This window comes from Schistocerca nitens, chromosome 9 (assembly GCF_023898315.1).
Source record: "Schistocerca nitens isolate TAMUIC-IGC-003100 chromosome 9, iqSchNite1.1, whole genome shotgun sequence".
NCBI classification, from domain to species: domain Eukaryota; kingdom Metazoa; phylum Arthropoda; class Insecta; order Orthoptera; family Acrididae; genus Schistocerca; species Schistocerca nitens.
Window position 1 is genome coordinate 484,768,389 of NC_064622.1, and position 26,163 is coordinate 484,794,551.

A 26,163-nucleotide genomic window follows, 5' to 3' on the forward strand; every position below is an offset into this window, starting at 1 on the left:
TTCCCGGCGTAATAATTGATAATATTCTTCTCGGGTATGCAGCCGGATCATAACGTCTTCATGACACAATATTTCCGCGGTCCATCTGGCCGCCATCTTCAGGTGAGAGTGCTGGTGCACGAACTCCGGCGAGATGGCGGCCAGATGGACCGCGGAAATATTGTGTCATGAAGACGTTATGATCCGGCTGCATACCCGAGAAGAATATTATCTATTGGATTTCATGGTCGTATGCCACACATCACGCCGGTGAATGCCAAACGACGCCTCGCTTCCTCTAAGGAGCGTAAACATTGGACAATTGAACAGTGAAAAACTTTTTGTGGAGTGACGAATCATGATACATAGTGTGGCGACCCGATGACATGGTATGGGTATGGCGAATGCCCAGTGAACGTCATCTGCCAGCGTGTGTAGTGCCAACAGGTAAATTCGGAGGTGGTGGTGTTAAGGTGTGGTTGTGTTTTACATTATAGTGGCTTGCACCCCTTGTTCTTTTGCGTAGCACTATCACAGCACAGGCCTACATTGATGTTTTAAGCACCTTCTTACTTCCCACTGTTGTTGAACAATTGCATCTTTCAACACGATCGAGCACCTGTTCATAATGCACGCCTGTGGCGGAGTGGTTACACGACAATAACATCATTGTAATGGACTGGCCTGCGCAGAGTCCTGACCTGAATCCTACAGAACACCTTTGGCATTTTTGGGACGCCGACTTCATGCCAGGCTTCACCGACCAACATCGATACCGCTCCTCAGTGCAGCCCTCGGTTAAGAATGGGCTGCCATTCTCCAAGAAACATTTCAGCACCTGATGGAACGTATGCCTGCGAGAGTGGAAGCTGTCATCAAGGCTAAGGGTGAGCCAACAGTATACTGAAGTCCAGCATTATCGATGGAGGGCACCACGAACTGACAGTCATTTTCAGCCACGTGTCCGTATGCTTTTGAGAACATAGTGTCTGTAGTCCTCATACACGGCAATGCACAGTGTGCAGCGTGCTCCCACGGTGGTCATGAGGTTAGTAAGGATTTATTGTGGTAATGTGTTCCATTACTCCACCAGCGCAGTTGACAACTGATGGATGGTCCTCTGTGAGTTGGATGGTCCACTGTGTGTGTTGTCATGCTGCAATGTGTCCCCCCATAGCATCCCACTTGTGCTCGATTGGATTTAAGTAGCAGGAATGGGTACACCAGTTCCTTCGCAGAATACCCTTTTGTTCCAAAAGCTCCTCCACCTGTGCTGTTCGATACGGTCACACAGTGTCATCCACAATAATGAAGTCAGGGCCGAATGAACCTTTGATAAGATGCACATGGGAAAGGAGTAGCCTACAGTGTCACAATGACGCTGACCGGTCAGGGCACCATGTTCAACCATTTGGAGGCAGTACACACATGCAATATTCTCCTTCCCCACACCACAACACCAGGACCACCAAAACATGATTGGTAGTGTTCCTGGTTGCGTGACAGACTCGTATGGTGAGAGGAAGGAACATCTACTTGATACCTTCCTGAGAGACGATCTCCGTGCAGATTAACAATGGAAGTGTAAACCAGATGTGACTTGAACTCAAAAGATTAAAACTGTGTGCCAGACCAAGACTTGAACTCGGGACCTTTGCCTTTCGTGGGCAGATTGAGATTCTGGAAACATCCCCCAGGCTGTGGCTAAGCCATGACTCCACAATATCCTTCCTTTCAGGAGTGCTAGTTCTGCAAGGTTCGCAGGAGAGCTTCTGTAAAGTTTGGAAGGTAGGAGACGAGGTACTGGCAGATGTAAATCTGTGAGGACAGGGCGAGAGTCGTGCTTGGATAGCACCTGCCCGCAAAAGGCATAGGTCCTCCTGAGTTGGAGTCTCGGTCTGGCACACAGTTTTAATCTGACAGGAAGTTTCAAATGGCAGAGCTGATTTTCCTTGGTACATGATGTGTCAGCACAGCATGGAATTCAACTTTTACACAACGGCACAAGCTCAGCACAACAGGCTGTGGGGTGATAGGACTGGACCAAGTGACACATCAGGCAATCACCATCGACAGTTGCACTGAACATTTATTTGGCACATTTAAACAAGACAAATAACAAATAAAACCCTCTACAGATTTTTAAAATTACCATTTAGGTGAGAGCAAGTTACTTCAAAATTTAAACATTCATAAACACGGCACTTATGGCCTATTACATATTTAGTGAAATGAATTAAAAATTATTTGCTCAAAAACTATGATCAACCTGAAGAACAACTTACCAAAATTTAATGAGGAAATGTAGTCTTTCTTTATTGTAGTGATTGGTGTTAGCAAAAGAAATTCAGAGTACAGGCAACTACAAATCAGATACCATGGCACACAACCACGTTACTTAAATGACAATGTAGGATATAAAATATAAAATTTCATGTGACCAAGCAACCCCATGGAATTCAACAAATGGGAGCAGCAACGGTTATGAACAGGCACGAAAAATCCCAGAACTAGAGGGTATCTACAACAGACTGACATCTGCCTTAAGTAACTAGAAACACAATAATTCACTACAGCACATCATCTGTAGATTTAACCAACCTATTAATGAACATCAACTAAGCAGTACAAATCTACTATCTTACGTAAGGCCAATTATACATTAAGCAGTGAGCGAACTAAATACATGGCCAGTCCGCACGTGCAGGAAGAGGGGGCGGAAAATACACAACATCACAAGCAGGACGCAACTCAGGACCCCACACCCGCTACCAAGACAAACAGTAGAAGTCCCGATAAAACGAAATCAAATGCAAGTAACTAGTGAACAGGTTAACAGTGTATCGAGACTGCTCCCCCCCCCCCCCTCCAAGACAAAACACAAGAAGACTTACAGCAAATAGCCACACTTAAATTTGTAATTAATTCAGAATTAATTGCCATATCCACATATTGTCATTGAAGGAATTCTTGTACTTTCATTAATAGAATCAGTTTCATACTATTTAAATACACAATAACAACTGGCCTCTCAGTAACTTTTAAGAATTTATTAAACTACTCACCTAGAGTTAGACACATGTCTCTCAGACACCATCACTTCAGATAGAAAAGTAACAGTAATATTATTACAATTCGCAGCGAAATATATCCATGGAAATTTTACCCTTGTATATCTATAGCAATTGGCCAGCTTAACTCCATTGTGTGATATAAATACAATAACCAGGCACACTTAGACAAGGATAAGCCAAACTATTTTCAATGGCGGTTAACACTGACAGTAGCAATCTACAGAGTATATCAGCACTCCAGGCCCTAGTAAATGTTAATCATCACATCACATACAGCTCTCACTACAACCTCGGTACTTAGCAAGTTTAAATTTACACATTTGAGGACAGACTCAGTACGAGTAGCAACAGCGAGCCAAGAAAATGAAGTCAACAGCACTGAACCAAGTAGTCTATTCTGGCCACAATTTACAGCACAAGCAACGCCGTCGCCCTCTTGCCTATTCGCCAAAGCCAGCCGCCTCAGATCAGGTGCCAGGAGACATGCAGGAAGCGAAATACACCAACGGCTTCCCAGTAACGTGACTGCTTCCACGCCGGCGATATTTGCTACGGTACCGTCACCCGAATAAACAGCAACTTTTGATGTGCTCTTCCTGCTGTCTCGCACGGCGCCTGTACTCTCCGCCAGACTACCCAAACGACGTTACTGCTAGGCGTCCCAAAGCAAAATACTCGCTCCTTGCCAGAGCTTACCCCTCGCTCCCCGATCCGCCCGGTAGGTGGCGCCCCCGCTCGCTCTGTGCACACCACTGGAAAGATGACCCATACCCGTGGTGGGAATATCGCTGATGGAGCCACACGGCTCAGTACACTAAACGGGTCAGAACACTGTTGCAGAAACAACGAAACAAACATTCCAATTTTAAACGGACGCAAAATCCACAAGATTGGCGATGTTTTACAGAAGCTCGAAATTTAGCGTGGACTTCAATGCGAGATGCTTGTAATAGTTTCCACAACGAAACCTGGCAGAAAATCCAAAGATATTCTGGTCGTATGTGAAGTATGTTAGAGGAAAGACACAATCAATGCCTTCTCTGCACGATAGCAATGGAGATACTATCGAAGACAGTGCTTCCACAGCAGAGTTACTAAACACAGCCTTCCGAAATGCTTTCACAAAAGAAGACGAAGTAAATATTCCAGAATTCGAATCAGGAACAGCTCCCAACATGACTAACGCAGAAGTAAATATCCTCGAAGTACTGAAGCAACCTATTCACGTAATAAAAGCAAGCCTTCTGGTCCAGTCTGGATACCAATTAGGTTCCTTTCGGTATATGCCGATGCAATAGCTCCATACTTAACAATCATATAGAACCGTTCGCGCGGTTAAGGATCCGTACACAAAGACTGGAATGTAGCACAGGCCACACCAATATTCAAGTAAGGTAGTAGGAGTAATCCGTTAAATTACAGGCCCATATTATTAACGTCGATATCCAGCAGGAATTTGGAACATATATCGTGTTCCGCCATTATGAATTACCTCGAAGAAAATGGTCTATCGACACTTAGTCAACACGGATTTAGAAAACATCGATCTTGTGAAACACAACTAGCTCTTTATTCGCACGAAGCGTTGAGTGTTATCGACAAAGGATTTCAGATTGATTCCGTATCTCTGGATTTCCGGAAGGCTTTTGACACAGTACCACACAAGTGGCTTCTAGTGAAATTGCGTGCTTATGGAATATCGTCTCAATTATGCTGGCGTTCCCCAAAGGTAGTGTTAGGGCCCTTTGCTGTTCCTTATCTATATAAACGGTTTGGGAGACAATCTGAGCAGCCGCCTTCGGTTGTTTGCAGATGACGTTAAACTTCAGTTACACGAGAAATTAGCCACATCTAAAGGCCATAAATACCTAGGAATTGCAGTTACGAACAACTTAAATTGGAAGGAATAGATAGAAAATACTGTGGTGAAGGCTAACCAAAGACTGCGTTTTATTGGCCGGACACTTAGAAAATGTAACAGATCTACTATGGAGAATGCCTACACTACGTTTGTCCGTCCTCTATTAGAATACTGCCGCGCAGTGAGAAATACTTATCAGATAGGAATGACGAAGTACATCTAAAAAGTTCAAAGAAGGTTAGCACGTTTTGTATTATCGCGAAATAGGGGAGAGAGTATCACTGTAAAGATACAGGATTTGGGGTGGACGTCATTGAAAGAAGGCGTTTTCCGTTGCGAAGGAATCTTCTCAAGAAATTCTAATCACAAACTTTCTCTTCCGAATGCAGAAATATTTTGTTGACACCGACCTATATGGGGAGAAACGATCACCATGATAAAATAAGGCAAAGAGCTCGTGCCGAAAGATATAGGTGTTCGTTCTTTCCGAGCGCTATACGAGATTAGAATAATAGAGAATTGTGAAGGTGGTTCGGTTACCTCTCTGGCAGGCACTTAAATGCGATTTGCAGAGTATACACGTAGATGTAGAGATAGATTTACTGGTCAACGTTATCGTGACACTATTTTCCTTCTCCGTGTGGATCTTTTCAGGGGTGCGTTCGACCCTGTCTTCATTTTTATGGATAACATTCCGCGACCAAATCGGACTGCGTATGTTGAGGCGCTCTTGGAACGATAGAATATTCGGCGAATGGTCTGGCCTGCTCGTTCCTCCGACTTACATCCCATAGAGCACATGCAGGATGCGTTGGGCAGCACGTCCACAGGCGCCGGCAACCATCTGGCGGTTGAAACTTCCTGGCAGATTAAAACTGTGTGCCAGACCGAGGCTCGAACTCGGGACCTTTGCTTTTCTCGGGAAAGTGCTCTACCACGTGCTTCGGTAGCTCACATGGTATAGCACTTGCCCGCGAAAGGCAAAGGTTCCCAGTTCGAGTCTCGGTCTGGCACACAGCTTTAATATGCCAGGACGTTTCATATCAGCGCACACTCCGCTGCAGAGTGAAAATGTCATTTGGGAATCATCTGGCAGTTGTCACCAGCTCCTGTGGAGGTGCGCAGCCCCACCACAAGAACTCCTTAACAACCTAAGGCTATGCGCAAATTGAGACGCGTATAGCACGTGTGACGTGACACGACACTACAGCGCGACACGCACGAGCCGCACGAGTCGCGCGGGTGCAGCGCATATGGCGAGGCGTACACCATACTTTGCACGCGCCGACTGGCGACGCTCTGCGCTGACAGAACCGAAGCGGGCGCAACCTGTTATCTTCCTCAAACGATTTTACAGAAACTGTTCACTGAAAATATTTGATTTCTGCCTTACTTGTAGCGTTGTATGTCAGTTTCGTGGCTACAGAAATGAAGAAAATGGTCGGTATTATTACGAAAGTAGGAATATCCTAAAAGATTCTTATGATTACATATATTTAATTTGTTGAAATGTGCTGCTGACAAAGGTAGATCTACTTTCATGACAATGTTTTTCGATCTCCAACTCACAAGGCACATTCCTGTCGTGCGCATTATCCTCCGTTTCTGACAATACACTGTCCATTGTGCTGTGCGACATATCAATTGTTTATTTTTCTCAATAACAACTATTTTATTCGCGATCACACAGTGTAAGTTTGGCAAGCCGTAGGTGAGTAACCAGTATGTGGCATGTGCCTATCATTCCGCCTGAAGGACGCTCGTCATTATTTTAATACTGCTCAGATCAAGAGGAGGAGTAAAATCGTTTGGTAAGTTTCCATTCCAGTCGCTAAGTGTTAAAAATACGATGGGTTACGGGGATTCCACGAAAATTCCAACAGACTTGGCAATCTATTTTTGTGTGAGTTGCTGACCTTTTCTCATTCGAAGAAGCATCACCGTTTGTAACGGCCACATTTCTCTTGGTGACTGGTTTAAATGTACTTGCTTTGTCACAGTGTAATTTGCCAAACTGATCTCACAGTAGCTATTGCGACAGAATCCCGAAACGGATTGCCTCATTAAACAGGTAATTGGCAATCACAGAGCTCAATAGCTTACGTATTACCTCATAGTGTCGGTTTGCAGCAACATAAAAGAAGAAATTTCATGTTTATTTTCATACTAGAAAGCTCTTGTTTCGCTAGGTATCGATAACTCTTAAAAATTACAGTCACTGGAGTGAAATAAATAAAAAGGGAAATATAAATACTGGTACATCACCATAGATGAGAAAGTTCCGTGTGTTTAAGAATCGTCAAAACACATTCCTCCTTGTGTGCTAACATTCGCCAAACTTTCGTTTCGATGCCTTGAGCGGTTTAGGAGATATGAGAGATGTTGTATTTCATTCTGGAGGCCGTGAGATCGGAAGTGAGCGCGCTACATACGATCAATTTTCTCGAGATCGGAGGCAGATAAGAGACCTCCTCCCAAGTCTAAAAGAAAATTCAACATGTTAGCTTAATTTCATACGCAGCAACAAATGGTGTAATACGCACCAAACGCAAAATCATAGCGACCCCTAATTTTCGTTGCAAACTTTTTTGAGTTCTGCGTAGTATCTTACTAAACTGTGTACATTACTATAAGAATGGTCATTAGCGAGATGATGGGCATTTCGCCACGAAGCTGACATATAACGCTACAAGTAAGGCAAAAATAAAATATTTTCAGTGAATAGTTTCTGTAAAATCGTTTGAGGAAGATAACAGGTTGCCCGCGCTTCGGTTCTGTCAGCGCAGAGCGTTGCCAGTCGGCGCGTGCGAAGTATGGTGTACGCCTCGCCATATGCGCTGCACCCGCGCGACTCGTGCGGCACGTGCGTGTCGCGCTGTAGTGTTGTGTCACGCCACACGTGCTATACGCCTCTCAATTTGCACCTAGCCTAATGTCCAGTATGATAACACGTTGCAGAGCATGCGGTGCCGTCCGTGGCGATCAGACAGCCTGTTAAGAAACCTATCTAGCCTTTCGTAACGTCCTGGGGACCATGAGAAGTCGCGGTGACTTGAGTGTAATTATTGTCTTTGACTAAAAGTGTCATTTCTGATCGTCTCATTGCGCATTTTTCTCCGTAACTACTTCAGTAGTTCACTCTATGTACTGTCATACATCATACATTATGCGAATGTCACTTCCATCCGTAAATACCCAATAGTTGCTGATGTAACAACAGTGATACAACTCTCAACAAAGGAAGATCTGCTGATAACAACTGGGAGAAGTGTTCTACCCGAATTAAAATAACGTTGTGATCGATGTCACAGCGTACCGAGCGCGAGGGACCAATCACCAGCCAATCGTAGTTCATTACGATATTTACGATATTTCAGTGCCTGTGTTATTCCGAATTACGATGTAATGTTCCTTTGGACATGCACACATGTCCGAAGGGACAGGCGCTGCGGCTACTACAGCCGTCATGAAATACATGAAATGTATTTGCAGTTCCGATTATGGATTACCTGGATTCTCATCAGCTGTATAATGGAATGACAATGAAAATTTGTGCCGAACCGGGATTTCCCGTTTATCGCGAGCGGTTGCCTCACCATTCGGCTATCCGAGCGCGACTGATGCCGAGACCCATACTTCCATTCGCCGTGAACCAAGTGTCTGCAACCTGTACTCGCACATACCGTACGTGTATTCCCGTACAACGGAGACATTTTACTTTGATGTCGCTTGTCCGGTGTCGACGGATAAACGTGCACTGCCTCTGTTATTCCGAACTAGGATGCAATATTAATTTGCACATGCATGCATGACGCGATAAGCGAAAAATCCGAGGCCCAGATGGGCACAAATTTTCACTGTCGTCATTCCGTTATACAGATGCTGGCAGTTCATATTCGCAACTGCGAATACGTTTCGTGATAATTGTACTGGTTTGGTTTCGATCGCCACGTACTTACAGTGTTTCCTGTTTTGTAGGTGTTGTGTTGGCAGAAGAGCCAACACCGTGTTACTAGTGGAGGCCGAAATGCACGCGTTTTAGCTCACGCAGGCTGGCGTGAGGAGGGAAGGACTATACTGACGTGAGGTCTGGAACATGAGAAGGAATTAGAATTCAGAAAGCAGACGAAATTAGTTTGATACTTAACTTTAATCCATTAATGATGAACGGTACATGATTCACAATATTATCTGTTCAGATTATAGTAACTGAATATGGCGCCTTGCTAAGTCGTAGCAAATGATGTAGCTGAAGGCTATGCTAAACTGTCGTCTCTGCAAGTGAGAACGTATGTAGACAGTGAACCATCGCTAGCAAAGTCGGCTGTACAACTGGGGCGAGTCTTAGGAAGTCTCTCTAGACTAGACCTGCCGTGTGGCGGCGCTCGGTCTGCAATCACCTATAGTGGCGACACGCGGGTCCGACGTATACTAACGGACCGCGGCCGATTTAAAGGCTACCACCTAGCAAGTGTGGTGTCTGGCGGTGACACCACAGTGGGCACGTGCAGAGCCTTGTCGAGCACGACTGCAGCGGGGACCCTCCAACCGCTCTGTACGTGGCTGTGGTTTGTCTGAGCCAGGACGAATAAACTTCGCGAAGATTAACGGAAGTTGCCGAAGTTCGCCGATGCTGCTTCGCCTAATGATGCAGTCCAGTCAGCGGTCTCTATGGCCATGCAGTTGTCAATTAACCAATACAGTTCGCGTTTCCTCTCTGCTTCAGTGCAGTTAAATTTATCAGACGTTAAAAGCCTTATCAGTTAATTTTCTCGATTTAGTCACGGTACGCTACGATGCAGCTTCACTGAAGTTTTTTGTTGATTGTAAGCAATTATAATCAGGCGTCGTCTTACTCACCGGAAATCTTTTTAATTTGTCTTGCCCAAAGTTCGAGAGGCGTTTGAAAAGTCCGTGCAAAAATAAAAACTATTTACGTGTTTGGGGTAAACTTTTTTTTATTTTTCGACAGTCTCCTTTTAGACTTATACACTTCGTCCAACGCTGTTCTAATTTCTTGATCCCTTCCGAATAATAGGAATTGTGCAAGTCTGCAAAATAGCGATTAGTTGCTGCAATCATCTCCTCGTTTGAATAAAATCTTTGTCCCACCAGCCATTTCTTAAAATTGGGGAACAAATAGTAGTCCGAGGGAGCCAAGGCTGGAGAACAGGGGGGATGTGAAACTAGTTGGAATCCTATTTTCATTAATTTTGCGACCGCAATTGTGTGCTGTTGAATTGTCGTGATGGAAAAGGACTTTTGCGGTCCAATCGCCGGCGTTTTTCTTGCAACTCGATTTTCAAACGGTCCAATAACGATGACTAATATGCTAGTGTAATAGTTTTACCCTTTTCCTGATGGTCAATGAGGATTACCCCTTGCGAATCCCAAAAGACAGTCGCCATAACCTTTCCGGCAAATTCTCCCTTGGTAACCCATTGTTTAGATTGTTGTTTGGTCTCAGGAGTATACTAATGTATCCGTGTTTCATCCACGGTGACGAAACGACGCTTAAAGTACTGCGGATTCTTCCTGAACAGCTGCAAACCATCCTTGCAACACTTCACACGATTCCGTTTTTGGTCTAGCGTGAGCAATCGCGGAATCCATCTTGCGGATAGCTTTCTCATATCCAAATGTTTATGCAAAATATTATGTACCCATTCATTCGAGATGCCCACAGCACCAGCAATCTCACGCACCTTAACTCTTCTGTCATCCATCACCATATCATGGATTTTATCAACGATTTATGGAGTCGTAACCTCCACAGGGCGTCCAGAACGTTCAGCATGACTTGTGCCCATATGGTCCACTCCGAAAATTTTGAAACCACTTATAAACTGTTCTAATTGAAGGTACAGAGTCACCGTACTGTTTATCAAGCTTCTCTTTATCTCTCTCGAGGCGTTTTGCCTTTCATAAGTAATGTTTAATCAGCACACGAAATTCTTTTTCGATCATCTTTTGACAATCACTCGACTTCCTTGATTCACACGAATGCCAAACACAAAGAAATAGACCTATATGGCTGAAACATGACCTCGATACGCGCCGGTGGTGCCATCTCTCGGACTTTGCACGGACTTTTCAAACGCCCCTTGTATTTCTCACTTCAGTTGCTCAATGAATACTATCATTACTTCATAATTTTAATCTCGCAAATTTAAAGTACGACAGATAAATGAACGACGTACAGTATTCGATTACCGCTATAATTTCTTGTTACTCACACTAGGAAGAAAAAACGACGCACCACGAAGAAATCACCCGTATGGGGCGGGAATACGTAGACGTAATGTACATTTACAGACAAACAAATTATTACAATTAGAGAAAAAACGGATGATATATTCAAGAGAAACTGCTTCACAAATTGAATATGCCAGTAACGCGTTGGTCCACATCTGTTGTTGTTGTGGTCTTCAGTCCTGAGACTGGTTTGATGCAGCTCTCCATGCTACTCTATCCTGTACAAGCTTCTTCATCTCCCAGTACCTACTGCAACCTACATCCTTCTGAATCTGCTTAGTGTATGCATCTCTTGGTCTCCCCCTACGATTTTTACCCTCCACGCTGCCCTCCAATACTACATTGGTGATCCCTTGATGCCTCAAAACATGTCCTACCAACCGATCCCTTCTTCTGGTCAAGTTGTGCCACAAACTCCTCTTCTCCCCAATCCTATTCAGTACCTCCTCATTAGTCCTCTGATCTACCCATCTAATCTTCAGCATTCTTCTGTAGCACCACATTTCGAAAGCTTCTATTCTCTTCTTGTCCAAACTATTTATCGTCCATGTTTCACTTCCATACATGGCTACACTCCATACAAATACTTTCAGAAAAGACTTCCTGACACTTAAATCTATACTCGATGTTAACAAATTTCTCTTCTTCAGAAACGCTTTCCTTGCCATTTCCAGTCTACATTTTATATCCTCTCTACTCCCTAAATAGCAAAACTCCTTTACTACTTTAAGTGTCTCATTTCCTAATCTAATACCCTCAACATCACCCGACTTAATTCGACTACATTCCATTATCCCCGTTTTGCTTTTGTTGATGTTCATCTTATATCCTCCCTTCAAGACACCATCCATTCCGTTCAACTGCTCTTCCAAGTCCTTTGCTGTCTCTGACAGAATTACAGTGTCATCGGCGAACCTCAAAGTTTTAATTTCTTCTCTATGGATTTTAATACCTACTCCGAATTTTTATTTTGTTTCCTTTACTGCTTGCTCAATATACAGATTGAATAACATCGGGGAGAGGCTACAACCCTGTCTTACTCCCTTCCCAACCACAGCTTGCCTTTCATGTCCCTCGACTATTATAACTGCCATCTGGTTTCTGTACAAATTGTAAATAGCCTTTCGCTCCCTGTATTTTACCCCTGGCACCTTTAGAATTTCAAAGAGAGTATTCCAGTCAACATTGTCAAAAGCTTTCTCTAAGTCTACAAATGCTAGAAACGTAGGTTTGCCTTTCCTTAATCTTTCTTCTAAGATAAGTCGTAAGGTCAGTATTGCCTCACGTGTTCCAGTATTTCTACGGAATCCAAACTGATCTTCCCCGAGGTCGGCTTCTACTAGTTTTTCCATTCGTCTGTAAAGAATTCGTGTTAGTATTTTGCAGCTGTGGCTTATTAAACTGATTGTTCGGTAATTCTCACATCTGTCAACACCTGCTTTCTTTGGGATTGGAATTATTATATTCTTCTTGAAGTCTGAGGGTATTTCGCCTGTTTCATACATCTTGCTCACCAGATGGTAGAGTTTTGTCAAGACTGGCTCTCCCAAGGCCGTCAGTAGTTCCAATGGAATGTTGTCTACTCCGGGGGCCTTGTTTCGACTCAGGTCTTTCAGTGCTCTGTCAAACTTTTCACGCAGTATCGTATCTCCCATTTCATCTTCATCTACACCCTCTTCGATTTCCATAATATTGTCCTCAAGTACCTCGCCCTTGTATAGACCCTCTATATACTCCTTCCACCTTACTGCTTTCCCTTCTTTGCTTAGAACTGGGTTGCCATCTGAGCTCTTGATATTCATACAAGTGGTTCTCTTCTCTCCAAAGGTCTCTTTAATTTTCCTGTAGGCAGTATCTATCTTACCCCTAGTGAGATAAGCCTCTACATCCTTACATTTGTCCTCTAGCCATCCCTGCTTAGCCATTTGGCACTTCCTGTCGATCTCGTTTTTGAGACGTTTGTATTCCTTTGCCTGCTTCATTTACTGCATTTTTATATTTTCTCCTTTCATCAATTAAATTCAATATTTCTTCTGTTACCCAAGGATTTCTACTAGCCCTCGTCTTTTTACCTACTTGATCCTCTGCTGCCTTCACTACTTCATCCCTCAAAGCTACCCATTCTTCTTCTACTGTATTTCTTTCCCCCATTCCTGTCAATTGTTCCCTTATGCTCTCCCTGAAACTCTGTACAACCTCTGGTTCTTTCAGTTTATCGATGTCCCATCTCCTTAAATTCCCACCTTTTTGCAGTTTCTTCAGTTTTAATCTACAGGTCATAACCAATAGATTGTAGTCAGAGTCCACATCTGTCCCTGGAAATGTCTTACAATTTAAAACCTGGTTCCTAAATCTCTGTCTTACCATTATATAATCTATCTGATACCTTTTAGTATCTCCAGGGTTCTTCCATGTATACGACCTTCTATCATGATTCTTGAACCAAGTGTTAGCTATGATTAAGTTGTGCTCTGTGCAAAATTCTACCAGGCGGCTTCCTCTTTCATTTCTTATCCCCTGGTCCTTATACAAGCAGTTATTCGACTTGGCATCCACTGGTAGAGTTGTCCGATACCCTCCTATAGGATATCGTGCCAAACTATGTCTAACCGCGCGTTAAGTCGTAGAAAAACCAGAGATGCTTGGAGGGAGCTCCCCATAATGTTCCAAGCGTTCTCAATTGGGGAGAGGTGCGATAACCTCGCTGGCTAAAGTAGGGTTTGGCGAGCACGAAGGCAGGCAGCAGATACACTCGCCGCGTGCGCGCGGGCATTGTCTTGCTGAAATGTAAGCAGAGGATGGCTTTCCATGAAAGGCAACAAAACGAGGCTTAGAATATCGTCGACATACCACTGTGCTGTAAGGGCGGTACGAAAAGAAGTGGCACCTCAGAATGTCAGTCTTGGTTGTCGGGCGGTATGGCAGAGGACAGTGAGGTTGGTTTCCCACTGCTTTCTGGGGCGTCTCCAGCCACATCTTCTCTGCTCAACCGGCATCGGTTCGCAGTGCCAGTCATTACTGAAGACAGCTGTATTCCAGTCAGTGAGGTTCCATGTCAAGGAGGTGTCTGGAGACGCCTCCGGACAGCGGTGGGATGCCAGCCTAACTGTCGCCTGCCGTACGGCCCGACAATAGACCAGTCTCGGTCTGGGGTGTCATTTCATTTCACACAGGACAGCCGTACGTAGACGGACAGTTTGTTGCGCTTCGTGACAAGCCATCCTGTGCTTACATTTCGGCAAGATAATGCCCGCCCGCACACTGCGAGAGTTCCTACTGCCTGTCTTCACGCTTGCCAAACCCTGCCTTCGCCAGGAATGTCTCCCCAACTGAAAACGTTTGGAACTGTTCAGAACTGCTACAAATTCGTCGGGCAATAGACCGCGCCGCTCGAACTGTCAACACAACTGGCACTGCTAAGAGTATCCTACGACTTCCACATCGCTGGCAACGTGTTATACACAATGCTGGTGACTACTCAGAAGGTCAGAAAAACTTTGAAACACCTATCTATTTTGTACTAGCTGTAAATAAATAGTTGCCACTATTAAAGTTCCAACCCTAGTAATCTTGGCAATCTCATCGCAGTCTTTTTCAAATGGTTCAAATGGCTCTGAGTACTATGGGACTCAACTGCTGTGGTCATAAGTCCCCTATAACTTAGAACTACTTAAACCTAACTAACCTAAGGAGAGCACACAACACCCAGCCATCACGAGGTAGAGAAAATCCCTGACCCCACCGGGAATCGAACCCGGGAACCCGGGCGTGGGAAGCGAGAACGCTACCGCACGACCACGAGATGCGGGCAGTCTTTTTCTAAAAGTTACCATTCGCAATAAAGAGACACATTCGCTCTAAACCGGTAATGGGACATTAATAACAAAGAGTTCCTTATGTTCTTAGGGTATAGTTCCTTAAAACGGCGACCACATGGTTAGGCAGCCATAAATCTGACGCCACATCACACGCAGCTTTCGCCTCCACAAATTTTAACTTTCCATTTACGACCGTCTTATCCAGTTAACCCACACGGTAAAATACCTCGAGCCATCTACTAACTAGTCAGCAGAAAGCCCATAACAGACTAAAATTACTAAAACAATAACCGGCCGAACATGGGGATTGCACCCTTTCCATAACCATCTACATCTATAAATCGCTGATCTGACCAATCATCTACTATGAAAATGTGGCCTGGACTTCCGCTCCTTCCCCCCATTTTTCACGCCATACAGATCCTCGAAGGTCACATGCTCCTCCAAGCCTTTCGGAACCGCTTACCCTCCTACTCGAGCATTCTCCACCAACTTATAAAATTCCTCACTCTGCTCTTCCACCTCGAACACAACGGTGTTACCTACGTCACCTCACCTGTAAACTCGAAACTACCCGCCCTTTAGCCCCCCACCCCCCCCCCCCCCACCTCTGCTCACGAATCATTCTGCCGCGATACCACCAAAGTCACCCGGCACCCCCAGCACTACACATCCACACCATCCAAGTCCTCTCCGAACGAAACTTTAATCGCGTTCACTTACCCGATCGTGAGATTCATCCTGGCATATATCAGTCCTGCCAGATCTAGGAGACCCCTGTCACACTCGCTTCCCCTCCCCTCCTCTCCACTCATTTCCTACATCTCAGTTCGGAGTCGCATCCCTCACCATTCTTCCCCAGTCCATCTTCCAGACATCCATCCCGACAAACACCCTCCTACGCATTACCCTTTAATGCTACATTCCCGAGTCACCCCTGCCCAAGGCAGTCTACATTCGTTCATCACTTCACTCATGTATGGATCTATTTTAGTCAGTCAGCCCACGTATGCAGCTCGTGGTCTAGTGGCTAGCGTTCCTGCCTCTAGATCACGGGGTCCCAGGTTCGATTCCCGGCCTGGTTGGGGAGTTTCTCTGCCTGGGGACTGGATGTTGGTGTTGTCCTCATCATTTCATCATCATACATCGATTGGATCGCGAAAAATTGGGATTGTGTACAGGTGCTAAAGTTGACGCAATTGAGCGCCCCACAAACCAAACATCATCAACATTAGTCAGCCCATCGGTGTCCGCAGCTCGTGGTCTTGCGATAGCGTTCTCGCTTCCCGCGCACGGGTTCCCGGGTTCGATTCCCGGCGGGCCCAGTGATTTTCTCTGCCTCGTGATGACTGGGTGTAGTGTGTCTTTCATCATCATTTCATCACCATCGACATTCAAGTGACCGAAGTGGCGTCAACTCGAAAGACTTGCTCCAGGCGAACGGTCTACCCGACGGGAGGCCCTAGCCACACGGCATTTCCATTTTTTTTTTTTTTTAGCCCATCGATCTTTTACGTTTCACCTAATGCTACCTGAAGAGCGTCAAAGCTTTTCATGTTTATAATTAAAGGAGATAATTGCTTTTAAAATCAGTCATTAGTTTATTGCAATATATGAAGTGCGATGGAGGTGAATTACTGTGTTATTAAGTATCGGTAAAGGGCTATCATTCTTCTCTTTGCAAACTTGGTACACTTTGTGCGTAGAAGGAATTCTTCTGATGCGTTCCTAGATGGGAAGCCCGGCGACCAGGTGGACACAGGTAAAGGGCGAGCGGCGGTCGCGCGCCTATGTTGGCACGCTTCACAGAGGGCAGGCCCCCAGACGATTAGCGACAGGGGAAGACGCTGCATATATCAACACACTGCGAAGGGAAGCCGTGGACATTCGCACGTGTGCCCGAGGCAGCGGAAACTACAAACTTAGAACTGAAAACAGTTTTGTCACGATTCTAGGTAACACGGAGAGAGCGGCGAGTTGAATAGCAACAGCACGACTTGGGTGTCCAAGAATCTCAAGTGGCCGAGGGAATTTTGGCCGTTTCCCTCGAGCAGAACACCTGGGAACGTGGCGGCAATACTCAAAGGGAGAATTCTTGGTTTATTTGTATACTCTGTCTCACACAATCGCTCTCTTTTCCTCGCAGAATGCGACGGCAAGGAGGGAGGAAATTTTTAAAGGGACCTCTGCATTGGTAAGAATGTAATGTTCGCATCGAAAAATAGTACGATCTACGTAATTTGCGGAAGGGCGGAGACAAGACGCTGGAGGGGAGCGGCTCTCTCTCTCCAGGTGCGAGGAGCGCACTAGTATTGGGCATTACGAATATTGCTTCTGAGGAGGCAGGAGTACACTCTTGACTGCTTCCGATAAGTCGCAAGGATTCTTTTATCGCTTGTCATGAGACAATGCACGTTGCATTCGTCGCAAACAGCGTAGAGAGCAAAGTTTGTTAGATCCAAGTAAGCGAGCTTCACTCACTGTGCGCGATATCAAGAGCTTAACTCAGGATCACATTTTGATTTACTACATTTCCGATGACGGTAGTACTGTTGGAACAGTTTTGAGCTTAGTTTAATGCAGTTTCACGTAGATTTGCACTTGAAGATGGACGCATACCGTCGTCCAGTGTTGATAACTTCGAGTAGCAGGGTTCGGTCACTGTTTTCAGCGTAGGGCATGTTAGACGCTATCAGCTACGTGGCTGGCAGAGTCTTGATGCAGCCGCACGCAATCAACCGACTCCACCGCCACGCCGACCACGCTATGAACATGATAATACAGAAAACGCCCGCTTTTCTAGCTGCGCTTTCTTCTTTCACTTTCTTCAATTTCTTTGCAATGTGTTAGATGCTCATAAAGACGCAAGACACAGTATTCACCGTTTGCCAATTAAGAGAGTCATATGTTCAGCTGTTTTTCTTTATTCCTTCCTCATTTATTACACCAGGTCAACCCGTCTCGTGTAATTTATTTATACGTTAAATTAGAATGAAGTCATACAATGCTCATGTTACGAGGCAAATACCAGGGCAGGCACCTTATATAATTCACTTGTTGTGAGCTCTTGGTGCCAATTCAATTCTATTTTTTATATATATACTTTCTACAGTATCTGGCGACCCAAATTTTTCTTTTATTTTTGTTTATCATTATTTGAATAATTTGTGAATGACTGTTAAATGAATTTGATAAAATTTCAATAATTATTGCATATGCAGTTTAATGCAGTTCACTGAATAAACCACTTATATGTTGAACAGCTCTAAGGCGCTGCAGTCATGGACTGTGCGGCTGGTCCCGGTGGAGGTTCGAGTCCTCCCTCGGGCATGGGCGTGTGTGTTTGTCCTTAGGACAATTTAGGTTAAGTAGTGTGTAAGCTTAGGGACTGGATGACCTTAGCAGTTAAGCCCCATAAGATTTCACACACATTTTGAAACCTCCCCTTAGATTGGATTTTCAAACAGCTGAGCAGAACTGAACGTACTCAGACATTTCTCTCTTTACTTATTCTGATCAATACTAAACTGACACACAATATTTTTAGCGCAACGCAATGTGACTTTCAATAATCCTTACAAAAGAATGGCCCTGACTAACAACAACCTATACCTTTCATAAATCACTTACTTGACAAAAATCTTCGTTACTCGAACTACTGCAATACAGCGAGCGCCAATACTGCCAGCTAAATAAAAGATTCTAACTACTGAAGGCACTAACTACTAATAGGCATAGTTAGCAAATGAAAGATTTTGATAGAGAACAAACAATGTATTTACCTTAATAATGTTCAAAAGTCATCATGATATACAGTATAACAAATTTACTCTTTCTGATGGACACACGTCCAGATCGTCCGCTCTCAAAATTCTACCATCTCTCCCCCCACATCCGCCACTGCTGGCGGCTCACCTCCAACTGCGCAACTCTAAGCGCTGTTCACATCCAACTGCCCAACACTGCAATAGCAAATATTCCAACAATGCAAACCAGCCACAGACTGAACACAGCACAGCCAGTGATTTTCATACAAAGTGCTACGTGAAGTTACCAACATAGAAACCTAAACAGCCTACTTACAATTTGAACATTTTTTTGTTGAACAGCACTCCTTCCATTTCATTTATAGAATTTAAATAAAATTCATATCTCTTTCTCCCTCCCACACGAGGTATATTGCATGTCTATCTGTTTTTATGTATTCGTGTGCAACACTCTCTTTCCATTCATTTGTGTCTGTGTTTTAATTAATCAACAAATCAAGCTTTTTACATTTTAACTTACGCAACTGACGATCTGTCTCTTTATTGTGCAAAACAATCATTTTAGTCAGCTCCTATGTCCAGTTTTCATACTATGTTTTCTTTTTAATTATTACTCTCGTTTGGCAGAAGAGCGTATAATGTTGATGCATTAATTTGTTCGGAAAGCGGTGCTGATTTTCAAGACAATAAAAGCGGGTTAAAAGCTGTGAGCTGTCTGGGGGAGTTAACCTTGCATTACTGCACAACTGTTTCACCAGGTATCCAGTCTAGCTTACCAAATTCCCAACCAGACTAAGATTAATTATAATCTTTTAGTAGTCATCTAACGATAACCGGTGATATATATATAAAAAGACAATTTAAATAAAAAGAAATAAATTAGTTTATATTTGGACATTTATTTTAAAATTGATCGTTGTTCCGTTAAAATTTGAGCATATTAAACTTGCTTCATAACTAAACTGGTGCCTTATTTAGGATTGTGAAAATGTGAGTTTGTAATCTTACGGAAGACATCAAATATGGAGCCAAGATTGGGAGACTGCATACAACACTGCATTCATAAAATAACACACGAAGAACGTTGAAACATATCCAAGAGGAAATTAACCACAACCAACCGATTCAATTTTCACCCAAAGAATCCTGTCCGTCATGAAATTACCACAGACTGGTATACTAAATTCATACTAACTCTCTGTGAAATCTTCCCGAAAAGAATAGCTGAAGGCTACTTTGATGCTTACACCACATGCTTCACGTGGTCAACTTGGTTTACACAAAGAGTGTAACTCCACAATAATTTTGATAATTAAAATAAATTACATCGAAACGCAATTTACAAAAGAAAAACCTTGAACTGATTACTATCGTCTTACTATTAACCAGATTGGTCAAACAATTGTATAATCACGTGGTACTGGTCTCAAAAACTACACCCCACGTGGTTTGAACATAAAGAAAAGTTGCTATATTGTAAAATATTGTCAAGACGAGACGTTATAATCTCACGCACATTCGCATTTAAGATTGATGATCTTAGTTACTGATCAACACGTGGTTCCACATTACTCACAAAGTAGTGACAAAGCAACTACCGGCAGATATTCTGAACTTCACACTCGAATTACACTGCGTTGCAATTTAAGATAACATTAGATATTTTAGAGCTAAACCTGAAATAAAGGTGATTAAATTTTCAGTTAGGCTGAACTTAAGAAATCCATTGACCTACGGACTTAGCAGAGACGCGCTTAACCAGAGATCTTACCACTTCAGACGCTCGCCGCGGACAGACTGACCTGGGTCCCTACCGAGAGATGCTTAACAGATACAAACGGAATTGACCAGAGAGGCAGCTTCCTATACCAACATGACAAGGGATGGACAGGACCATACCAAGAATAGAAACCTCTTTGCTTTTGGAAAGTGTAGCTACCCGTTCCGACGTTGATCCTACTGTTCTCTAGCAGACAGGCTTGTCTGCTACGATCAGGCATGCAACTAGAAATACATTTGCTCATTCATCCTTTCACACAGAAGGGAACCGTGATGACAGTATCTTGTGATATACAGTACATAAAAGAAATAAACTTTTCTTAGAAAATAGATTAAGGAAAGGCAAACCTACGTTTCTAGCATTTGTAGACTTAGAGAAAGCTTTTGACAATGTTGACTGGAATACTCTCTTTCAAATTCTAAAGATGGCAGGGGTAAAATACAGGGAGCAAAAGGCTATTTACAATTTGTACAGAAACCAGATGGCAGTTATAATAGTCGAGGAACATGAAAGGGAAACAGTGGTTGGCAAGGGAGTGAGACAGGTTTGTAGCCTATCCCCGATGTTATTCAATCTGTATATTGAGCAAGCAGTAAAGGAAACAAAAGAAAAATTCGGAGTAGGTATTAAAATCCATGGAGAAGAAATAAAAATGTTAGGGTTCGCCGATGACATTGTAATCCTGTCAGAGACAGCAAAGGACTTGGAAGAGCAGGTGAACGGAATGGACAGTGTCTTGAAATGAGGATATAAGATGAACATCAACAAGAGCAAAACGAGGATAATGGAATGCAGTCGAATTAAGTCGGGTGACGCTGAGGGAATTAGATTAAGAAATGAGACACTTAAAGTAGTAAATGAGTTTTGCCATTTGGGGAGTAAAATAACTTATGATGGTCGAAGTAGAGAGGATATGAAATGTAGACTGGAAATGGCAAGGAAAGCGTTTCTCAAGAAGAGAAATTTGTTAACATCGAGTATAGATTTAAGTGTCAGGAAGTCGTTTCTGAAAGTATTTGTATAGAGTGTACCCATGTATGGAAGTGAAACATGGACGATAAATAGTTTGGACAAGAAGAGAATAGAAGCTTTTGAAATGTGGTGCTACAGAAGAATGCTGAAGATTAGATGGGTAGATCACGTAACTAATGAGGAGGTATTGAATAGAATTGGGGAGAAGAGAAGTTTGTGGCACAACTTGAGTAGAAGAAGGGACCGTTTGGTAGGACATTTTCTGAGGCATCAATGGGTCACAAATTTAGCATTGGAGGGCAGCGTGGTGGGTAAAAATCGTAGAGGGAGACCAAGAGATGAATACACTAAGCAGATTCAGAAGGATGTAGGTTGCAGTAGGCACTGGGAGATGAAGAAGCTTGCACAGGTTAGAGTAGCATCGAGAGCAGCATCAAACCAGTCTCAGGATTGAAGACAACAACAACAACAACATATAAAAGAAAGCGGATGTAGGTTCTGTATGAGACTGTGTGACATGAGTTACATATAAACTGTGTTTTAAAGTGTATTAGTGTGACAGATCGTTCTTGATTATGTGTAAAAGTAACACGTTCCACTGCTCAGTCTCCTCCCAGATAGTCAGAAACACCACAGTAAATTTAGAAGTAGATGACAACAGTTTTAAAAAATTAACGTGAAAGGAATCCAACAGAGACATTTCAAGCGGCAAACTGTATCCGCTGACAGCCCACTCCCACATGGGGAGAGGGGGACGAAGTAACAATAAAGGAGAAACAAGTAAGTTGGAGTGTACGTGCTTGCCGGCTACCTGGTGAAGCTGCAGGTGTTGGTGAGTCCGTAGCGCTGCTCGCCGACGGCGAGGTTCTCCGGGCAGCCGTCGTGGCGGCGGCAGCACGCGTCCGTCGCCGCCAGCACGCCCGCGTCGTCCTCGCTGCGGGCCACGTTCCCCGCGCCGCACCACTTGGTGCCTGCACACGCCACACGCCACACACTACTGAAAGGCCCCGGATCTACGACATTTCCGAGCAGGGGCAAAAGCTTAACTGGCGACATCCCCCCCCCCTTTCTCCCCCGTCCTTCCCCCTCGACTGTTTGAGATAGGATGCCAAAATTAAAAAAAAAAAAAAAAAAAAAAAAAAGATTTTTCAAAAATATGTTCATTCTGTAGCGCACATCTTTTTGAATATACAGGGTGGTCCATTGATAGTGACCGGGCCAAACATCTCACGAAATAAGCATCAAACGAAAAAACAACAAAGAACGAAACTCGTCTAGCTTGAAGGGGGGAACCAAATGGCACTATTGTTAGCCCGCTAGATGGCGCTGCCATAGGTCAAACGGATATCAACTTCGTTTTTTTAAATGGTAACCTCCATTTTTTCTTACATATTCGTGTAGTACGTAAAGAAATATCAATGTTTTAATTGAACCACTTCTTTCGCTTTGTGATAGATGGCGCTGTAATAGTCACAAAGTACTTGGTATCACGTAACATTCCGCCAGTGCGGACGGTATTTGCTTAGTGATACATTACCCGTGTTAAAATGGACCGTTTACCAATTGCGGAAAAGGTCGATATCGTGTTGATGTATGGCTGTTGTGATCAAAATGCCCAACGGGCGTGTGCTATGTATGCTGTTCGGTGTCCTGGACGACATCACCCAAGTGTCCCGAACGTTCGCCGGATAGTTACGTTATTTAAGGAAACAGGAAGTGTTCAGCCACATATGAAACTTCAACCACGACCTGCAACAAATGATGATGCCCAAGTAGGTGTTTCAGCTGCTGTCGCGGCTAATCCGCACACAAATTGCGCAAGAACCGGGAATCTCAAAAACGTCGGTGTTGAGAATACTACATCAACATCAATTGCACACGTACCATACTTCTATGCTCCAGAAATTTCATCGAGACGACTTTGAACGTCGTGTACAGATCTGCCTCTGGGCACAAGATAAATTACGGGACGATGACGGATTTTTTGCACGCGTTCTATTTAGCGACGAAGCGTCATTCACAAACAGCGTTGACGTAAACCGGCATAATATGCATTATTGGGCAACGGAAAATCCACGCTGGCTGCGACAAGTGGAACATCAGCGACCTTTGCGGTTAATGTATGGTGCGGCATTATGGGAGAAAGCACAATTGGCCCCCATTTTATCGATGGCAGTCTAAATGGTGCAATGTATGCTGATTTCCTACGTAATGTTCTACCGATGTTACTACAAGATGTTTCACTGATTGACAGAATGCCGATATACTTCCAACATGATGGGTGTGCGGCACATAGATCGCGTGCGGTTAAAGCGGTATTGAATAGCGTATTTCATAACAGGTGGACTGGTCGTCGAAGCACCATACCATGGCCCCCACGTTCACCGGATCTGACGTCCCCGGATTTCTTTCTATGGGGAAAGTTGAAGTATATTTGCTATCGTGATCCACCGACAACGCCTGACAACATGCGTCGGCGCATTGTCAATGCATGTGCGAACATTACGGAAGGCCAACTACTCGCTGTTGAGAGGAATGTCGTTACACGTATTGCCAAATGTATTGAGGTTGACGGACATGATTTTGAGCATTTATTGCATTAATGTGGTATTTACAGGTAATCACGCTGTAACAGCATGTGTTCTCAGAAAAGTTCACAAAGGTACATGTATCACATTGGAACAACCGAAATAAAATGTTCAAACATACCTACGTTCTGTATTTTAATTTAAAAAACTTGCCTGTTACCAACTGTTCGTCTAAAATTGTGAGCCATATGTTTGTGACTATTAGAGCGCCATCTATCACAAAGCGAAAAAAGTGGTCCAACTAAAACATTCATATTTCTTTAAGTACTACACGAATATGTAATAAAAACTGGGGGTTCCTACTTAAAAAAAAAAAGCAGTTGATATCAGTTTGACCTATGGCAGCGTCATCTAGCGGGCCAACCATAGCGCCATCTGCTTTCCCCCTACAAGCTATACAAGTTTCGCCCTTTGTATTTTTTTTCGTTTGACGCTTATTTCGTGAGATATTTGGCCCTGTCATGATCAATGGACCGCCCTGTATATATATACCGTAAGACGTGTTATTTTGTCTCAAGTGTACCAAAGGGTAGAGTCACGCCTGTGCACATTACATTCTTCTATTGCATGTCAGTGTATTTTGCTCTGCGGAATTCAAACGTGTATATTTTGTAATGGAAGCCATCAAACCTATATTCAGGACAGTGGAAATTAAATTGACCTGCAGTGTCTCTCCTGCTGCCCCCCTTGAAAAAAACTAGCAATTAATTCTGTGTGGGATTATTTGTGATAGGGAGAATAACAACTCTTCAGAAAATTTGCACTCTTTATTGCCTGTTAGTTAATAACTTCCTCTTTTGAGTGACATGAACTTAAATACTGGAAACGTAACACCAGTAAATATAAGAGACAAGCAAGATAGTACACATTTCTTCAATCCTTAGGTCCCAGCATTTCTTTTCCTCTCTAATCTCGCTACAGCTTCACACGGCGTGCTTTCCTTTTTGAGAAACAACCTGTTACCTCAAAGTTCGTCAAACATTTTGCTACACGAAAAATCAAAATCTCGTTATCTAATATTGAAAAAGTTATTAATACGAATAGTAGCCAAGACTGCTGTGGTTTCTCGATTTGATAACCTCTATTTTGTCACTGTCTGTTAAATAAAACGAAATAGGCTATTGTAGGAATTGTAACACTTGCCAAATAAGCTAGACTGTTTTGAGACAAATGGCAATTTTTATGTACCTCATTTACGTACATAGCACGACAGAACGCAATTCACAAAATATCAATATTACGCTTACTACAAGCAAAAAGTTTTATGTTAGGAAATAGTTTCACATTTCATTCATATGGTCCAGTTTCTCAAGTATGAAGTCGAAAAGTAGTAGTAGTACGAAATTTGTATATATTCCACAACTATTAGCCGGCCAGGGTGGCTGAGCGGTTCTAGGCGCTTCAGTCTGGAACCGCGCGACCGCTACGGTCGCAGGTTCGAGTCCTGCTTCGGGCATGGATGTGTGTGATGTCCTTAGGTTAGTTAGGTTTAAGTAGTTGTAAGTTCTAGGCTAAAGCTAGAGGAGGTTCTTGGTTCACTTTATAGGAAATACAAAAAGTTAGTTATATGTGGTGACTTCAATATTAATTGTATAAGTGATTGTGCAAGGAAAAGGATGCTGGTAGACCTCCTTAATTCATATAATCTTATGCAAACCGTATTCTTTCCAACGAGAGTGCAAGGGAACAGTAGAACAACCATAGACAATATTTTTGTTCATTCGTCATTATTAGAAGGGCATTCTGTTAGCAGAAAGGTGAATGGCCTTTCAGATCATGATGCACAAATTTTAAGTCTAAAAGATTTTTGTGCTGCAACACATGTTAAATATAGTTACCAACTTTTTAGGAAAGCTGATCCAGTTGCTGTACAGACTTTTGTAAACCTTATCAAGGAACAGGAATGGCAAGATGTTTATAGTGCTGATACAGTAGACGATAAATATAATGCTTTCCTCAAGACTTTTCTCGTGCTCTTTGAAAATTGCTTTCCGTTAGAACGTTCAAAACAGGGTACTAGCACAAACAGGCAGCCGGGGTGGCTGACTAAAGGGATAAGAATATCTTGT

The 26,163-nt window shown here is 43.4% G+C and overlaps 1 protein-coding gene across 2 annotated transcripts in view; it reads right to left on the reverse strand.

Moving 5' to 3' along the window:
• The window catches only part of LOC126203173 (uncharacterized), a 116,279-nt gene that overhangs the window by 24,527 nt on the left and 65,589 nt on the right, over window positions 1-26,163 (reverse strand). For both annotated transcript variants that reach the window (XM_049937415.1, XM_049937414.1), the window contains exon 5: window positions 22,318-22,477. In XM_049937415.1, the coding sequence (XP_049793372.1) occupies window positions 22,318-22,477 (160 nt within the window). The remainder of the gene's footprint in view (window positions 1-22,317; window positions 22,478-26,163) is intronic.